This window comes from Urocampus carinirostris, chromosome 18 (assembly GCF_059441175.1).
Source record: "Urocampus carinirostris isolate Australia breed hairy pipefish chromosome 18, RoL_Ucar_1.0, whole genome shotgun sequence".
Lineage (NCBI taxonomy): Eukaryota > Metazoa > Chordata > Actinopteri > Syngnathiformes > Syngnathidae > Urocampus > Urocampus carinirostris.
Genome location: NC_142366.1, coordinates 1,535,698 through 1,542,627, shown reverse-complemented (window position 1 = coordinate 1,542,627; position 6,930 = coordinate 1,535,698). Strand labels below are relative to the sequence as shown.

Below are 6,930 nucleotides of genomic sequence, written 5' to 3'. Positions count from 1 at the left end.
GGGCAACCTTTTTTCATCAATAACATTACATTATTAAGTAATTCATCCATCCGTCTACCATCTGCACTGCTTAGCTTCAGTAGGGCCGCGGGGGTGCCATCTTCGGGCTGTGGGCAGGGGTTACCCTAAACAGGTTGTATTAAGTAATTCAATTCCAACAATAGAAAATATATGCAAAAAATATGTATATTCTATTTTGAAGAACATAAGGATATTCAGATGAGGTACCATGTATCGCTAAAATGTTTTGGGCTTCAAAGGTGAACTCGGAAGCTTGAAAGTTGCTAACTTTACCTTTGTTATTCTTCAGTATGATTTATATATATATATATATATATATATATATATATATATATATATATATATATATATATATATATATATATATATATATATATATATATATATATATATATATATATATATATATATATATATATATATATATATATATATATACACAAGTGAGATGTCTGTGTCTCTATGTGGCCTGCGACTGGCTGGCAACCGGTTCAGGGTGTCCCCTGCCCACTGCTCGAAGATGGCTTGGATGGGCTCCAGTACACCCGTGACCCCACTGTGGATAATAAGCGGTGCAGATTATGGATGGATGGAAAATACTGGTTTTACTTAATACAGTAACCGGTTTCTAAAATATCTTGATGTAATGAAGTGAAACACAGGTTTTTATGATGCATCTCCTCACAATAAAGCTCAAATTAATAAGAATCATGCAAAAAATATAAAAAATGCAAAAGAATTAAAACATTGCGCATTTATTCCAAACGTGCTGATTAAAAGCATTATACAATTGTAAAAATGACATTTTGGTAAATCTGCTATGCCATCAACATATAAATTTGGCTTTGCTCTATGATTATTTTTTTATTTGTTAACTTGTAGGTTTTCCCTTAATGCTCATGCCCGGAATTGTCGTAGCCCAGCGTATCCCCCAAGTGCTGGTGGGCAAAGAAGGCCCTGGCCATCTCGTTGATGTGGTTGTAGGCTCCGATAGATTTGAAGTACTCCACGTAGTTCCAGAAGTCCGAGGTGGAATAAGGCCAGTAGGGGAGAGCGCGGGGCTCATCATAAGGTACTGCAAAAAATAAATAAAGGCCATTTACCTTTGGTGAATTGAATTTGGTTTTTTTATGTTATGTCTTATGAAGCTGTTTTATGTTCCTAATACAGGGGTCTCAGACCTGGTGCACCCGGGCACCTGGGTGCCAGCTGAGGACAGCTGAGGTGCCCGTGGACCTGTTCTAAAATACCCCACCAGTGCTAGGTCATTGTGATTTTCTAGTAAAATGATTTTTGTTGTTGTTGACTGAGTCAAATTATTCCTGTGCGGGGTTTCATGTTCTCCCCGTGCTTGGGTGAGTTTCCTTCGGGGACTCCGATTTCTTCCCACATTCCAAAAACATGCTTTTCAGGTTAATTGGCTGGTCCAAATTGTCCCTAGGTGTGAATGAGCGAGTGATTTTTCTGTCTCTGTGTGCCCTGCAATTGGCTGGCAACCAATTCTGGGTGTCCCCTGCCCACTGCCCGAAGATGGCTGGGATGGGCTCCAGCACCCCCGAGATCCTAGAGAGGGTAAGCGGTGCAGATGATGGATTAGTCAAATCAACTTCCTACTTTTCTCTCTTATTCTCTTTTTTTGCCTTCTTTCTCTCTTCTTCCATTTCTTTGTAGTTATTTCTTCCTTTTCATCCCCGTCTTCATCTCTCTCTCTCTCCCTTTCTCTTTTCCTTTCTTTCTCATTCTTGCTTACTCCCTTTCTTTTGTCTCTTTCTTGCTTACTGCCCTTCTTTTGGTCTCTTTCCCTTTCCCCTTTTCTCTTTCTTTCTCTCTCTCATTGTCTTTCTCTGTCTCTCTCTTTTTCTGTCTCTCTTTTCCCCCGTCTTTCTCTTTCACGTTTACTCCCTTTCTTTTTGTTTTCTTCTGTTTGCCCCATTTCTCTCTGTCTCTTTGTGTTTCTCTCTCTATCTCTTTATTTCATGGGCTGCCTTTCTCGTTCGTTGTCTCTCTCTCTCTCTCTCTCTCTCTCTCTCTCTCTCTCTCTAGATTTCTCATCATCTCATCAGCCGTACCGCTTATCCTCGTTAGGGTCGCGGGGGGACTGGAGCCCATCCCAGCCATCCCCGGGCAGTGGGCAGGGGACACCCTGAACTGGTTGCCAGCCAATCGCAGGGCACACAGGGACAGACAACTCATTCGCTCACTCACACCTAGGGACAATTTGGACCGTCCAATTCACCTGAAATGCATGTTTATTTTGGAATGTGGGAGGAAACCGGAGTGCCCGGAGGAAACCCACGCAAGCACGGGGAGAACATACAAACTCCGCACAGGAAGTCTGGAGCTGGATTTGAACCCACGACAGGTTCCCATGACATGAACTGTGCCGCACACACGCTAACCACTGCGCCGCCGTGCTCTCTCTAGATTTGTTATATCAAATTTAGAAATGATCACAATTACAGCAAAATAATACTAGGTGTGTGTTTTAAGCTAAATTTGATATTTAGTTTTGTAGTACCACTGTACTTGTAGTGTTTTCTGTATTTTATAGTATTTTCTGCTATCTGAATTGGTAGCATTTCTGCAGCATTATTTTTGATGTAGAATTAATAGTAGAATTTTGTAGCATATCTAGTATTTTCGTAGTATTACTGCCGTTAATATTTTTGTATTATGGTATTTCTGAGGTGGCTTGGGCATCTGATATGGATGCCTACTAGATGCCTCCCTCGGGAGGTGCTGCGGGCATGTCCTATTGGCAGGAGGCCCCGGGGGCAACCCAGGACAGGCTGGAGAGACAATGTCTCTAGGGTGGCCTGGGAACGTCGGATGAGCTGGAGGAGGTGGCTGGGGATAGGGACGTCTGGGCTTCCCTTTTCAGGCTTCTTCCCCCGTGACCCGACCCTGGATGAGCCGAAGACAATGGATCGATGGATGGTATTTCTGTCGTAATATTTCTGTATACATTTTTTTGTAGTGTTTCTATTTTCTGTATTGAAACATAAATATTTTGTTTGTTTGTAGTACATGATTCAATTGTTTGTTTGTTTGTACATGATTCAGATTGAATCGTTTCTTGTACATGATTCAACAATTGTTTGTTTGTTTGTACATGATTCAAATTGAATCGTTTCTCCGGCGCTCCAGCAGCTCCCGTGTTATTTTCGATTGTTCTCAGTTATTTTCGACTGTTCTCAGCTTAGGGATGCTGCTGGAAAAGTGAATTTCCCTTCGGGGATGAATAAAGTATCTATCTATCTATCTATCTATCTATAGTATGACTGTATTATTTTGTTGCATTCCTGCAGCAGTGTTTTTGTTATATTTTCACAGTGTCTTGTAGTGCAGTGATACTTAGCACATTTGCCCGACACTGAAGTTCCTCGGTTCAAGACCGGGCGGAAACATATGTTGTTTGCCTGCCCTTGGTACCTCCTTTGTGGTAATCAGTTACAAAAATGTAGCCGGATGCTTCAAGAAGATTTCTAAACCCCTTCAGTACACAATGTTTTATAGGGAATATATTCTTACAGAGGAATGAGATACTGGGGACAAAAGCAAAATATTTTTTTTACTTTTGTTGTTGTTAATATTACCACAAAAACAAAATAAGAAACAAATCTTTTATGAGATGATAAAATAAACATGACATCAGACATGTGATGACATTGGGACATCTTTTAAGTTATATTTTTAAAAATCTTTTTTTTTTTTTAAATAATTTTTATATAATTATAAATTATAATTTTGTGAGTTTGAATTGGCTGGAAACTAGTTCAGGGTGTCTCCTGTCCACTGCGAGAAGTCGGCTGGAATGGGCTCCAGGAGCCCCGTGTTTCTTGAAGTCTTATGTGTGTGTGTGTTTTTTTTTAATGGAAAAAATATTTATTTTTATTCATTTATTTAATTTCTTTTTCATTTTCTAAATTCTTATTTCCTTTAAAAAACGTTAATATACGTGATTTTTTTTTATTTTTTTCATACTTTTGTTTTATTTTAAAAATAAATTGGGTAAAAATATGAATTTTTTATTTTAAAATTTTTCATTGGATTTTTCTTATTTGTATGTGTATCTTATTTTTCATTATATGTATTCATTTGCATTTTTATTTTTTATAAATGTTGATATTTTGTTTTTATATTTATTTCAAAAAAGGGTTTTAAAATATTCATTGATTTAATTGTTTTACTTATGATTCATTTAGTTTGATTGATATTCGTTTATCGTTTGTGTTTTATATTTTTTTCAAATTCTTATTTTCTTTGGGATTTTTAAAAATGTTTTTATATTTTACTTATTTCAGTTTTTATATTTAATGGAAATAAATGAGAATGTGTTTCAGCTAAGGTCCTTAGCCCTCTTTTTATTTTAATTTTTTAACTTTTTGTTGACCTGACCATATTAAAAAGCCCACAGGCTATAGTTTGCGCACCCCCACCCGCATTATGCAGTCCATTTTCTTGCTCATAAATCACAATTAAAAAAAAAAAAAAAAATGTCAATGTTTACCTCCCTCCGGGATGACTCTGGCCTCTGTGGAGGAATTGGGAGTGAGAGAGAAGGAAAATTTAGCAAAGATTTTGCAAACATTCCAGCGCACAAAGACGGGATTGAGCCGGGAAGAGTTTTCACAGAAAAAAAAAAAAAATGGCTGACCACTTACAAATCGCACACACTCGAGATGAAGATGAAGGAATTTGAAAAAAGAGTAGCGTCTTTGTGAATGTGCAATGCAAAATAATCAACATTTTAAAAAAAAAATCTGATTTTTGGGCAAATAAATAACTTCAAAAATTGATAATAAATACTGATAATATTTGAATGAAATGTATGTATATAAACTTACTGCTGGCGTGGAAGACACACACACAAAGAGTCAGGAAAAGCAAATGCCCCATCTTGCTGCACAAAATCCACTTAATATAAATAAAATAATGTAAATCGTTATTACAATATTATTATATATATTTTTGTATTATTTTATTTTCTTACCTGTCCGGAGTGCTGCTGCGGATTCTTCTGCTATGCGTTGGGCTGCAAGGTTTGTGTGAGGAAGGAGGGAAAAAAAACACCACAAAAACGTCCCAACACCTCAAACACACCTGTGATTGGTTGTTACCCGAGCAAACAACCCAACCATTTAGGAATAGAAAATAACAGCTTTGATAACGTAAGATTTATGTCTAAAGAATTTACCAAATAACTGTCCAAGGTTACTAACCCGTTTTTTTTTCCAGAGAATTTATAACTAACTAGTATTTAGGAATGTTTTTATACAATTTTGAAAAGACGGGTGGGTCAGATGTATGTATGTATGGATGTATGTATGTAACAACAACAGCGATCCGGTGCTCGCTGGGCAGGAGGAGCAGGAAGCCCTCGCGAACAAAGCATGGTCGGAGCAGCCGGGACGGGAGAACAGAGCGTGGTTGGAGATCAGAAGCAAGTCGGGCAGCCGGGACAGGAGAACGGAGCGTGGTCGGAGTTTAAAGCAAGTCGGGCAGCCGGGACGGGAGACGGATCGGGGTCGGAGATCGGGACAAGTCAGGTAACCGGAGACGATTGAAAAGTCAGGGACAGACGAGCAGGAAGTTGAGGAGCTGAGGAGCGCTCTCCAGGAATGCCTCCAATAGTTTGAGTATCCTCAGGTTGGTGGCTTGGCAAAACAGGCCTTGGTGCTTTTCCCATTTCTGGCCCTACCTCGGGGAAGTGCTCCAAAACCAGACGATTTTGAAACCACTTTTGAGGAGGTGTCCGGTATCTTGCTCCAGTCTCCAGTATACGGTATCGATCCCGCCTGTCTCGTCCTGTCCGGTATCTCGCTCCATTCTCCAGTATCCAGTATTGATCCCGCCTGTCTTGTCCTGTCCGGTATCTTGCTCCAGTATCCAGTATCGATCCCGCCTGTCTTGTCCTGTCTGATAACTCTCTCCAGTATCCGGTATCGACCCCGCATGTCTCATTCTGTCTGGTATCTTGCTCTGGTATCATTCCCGTCTGTCTTGTCCTGTCCTGTATCTTGCGCCAGTCTCCAGTATCGATCCTGTCTGTCTCGTCCTGTCCGGTATCTTACTTCATTCTCCAGTATCTGGTATTGATCTCGTCTGTCCTGTCCGGTTTCGATCTTCCCAGTGATCGCCGAATCGCTGGCGTTTGAGTTCCCGCGCATGACTGCCCTGTTCCCGTAAAATAAAGCTTGTGTGAAACCTTTACGTGTCTGGGTCCAACGTCTGTTCGGGCTTTGACAGTACGGTCTGACCAGAAATGGACCCAGCGAACGCTCACACAAGCGCGGATTGGGGAGAGCTGGAAACTCCCTCCGCCCTGCAGCAGTTGTATCGGACTGAGGGCAAGGTCCGGCGACTGTCAGGTGACGTCACCGCCCTTCTGCTTCTGTTCCAGCAACGACAACAGCTCATGCAGCGTCAGCAGGGGCAATTAGCCAAACTCACAGAGCTCCTGTTGCGTCAACAGCCGGCATCATCCCCGCCTCCCGTGGACTCTCCTTCTGCCGTGCTGTCGCGCTCCTTGCCCATTCTGCCCACGGACTCGCCCGGCATGGGAATTGCTGTGCCTCGAATGGGTTTTCCGGGAAACTTTTGCGCGAAGTAAATTAGATGTCTTGAAAGAGAGACATCTCAAGCTGCAAGAGGAACAGAAGGAAGCCCGTCGACTGCTTGAGGAGAAGATTGTCGTTTTGGAGGAGATAGCTGTCTTGGAAGGAGGACAAAAGATCAGAGAACCAGCAGTGGAAACAAAGATAGTCATAATGCCACCACCTTTAATGAAACTACCTGAAAATTTCGGATCTGTGGTCAGATCGGAGAACCAGGCCAAAGAGAGAAAATCTCCTGCACCAGCCTAATCGACCAAATAGACACTGGACAACATACGGGTCACTCAGAAGG

The 6,930-nt window shown here is 41.0% G+C and overlaps 1 protein-coding gene across 1 annotated transcript; it reads right to left on the bottom strand.

Annotated features, from left to right (window-relative positions):
* Positions 1–766: 766 nt before the first annotated feature.
* On the bottom strand, positions 767–5,130 carry otos (otospiralin). The gene is made up of 4 exons (XM_088322567.1): positions 5,015–5,130; positions 4,869–4,938; positions 4,532–4,555; positions 767–1,096 (listed from the first exon to the last, which is right to left on the bottom strand). Exons 2-4 carry the CDS (start codon positions 4,918–4,920, stop codon positions 912–914), a joined length of 261 nt encoding a protein of 86 aa, XP_088178693.1. The 5' UTR covers positions 4,921–4,938; positions 5,015–5,130; the 3' UTR covers positions 767–911.
* Positions 5,131–6,930: the final 1,800 nt, after the last annotated feature.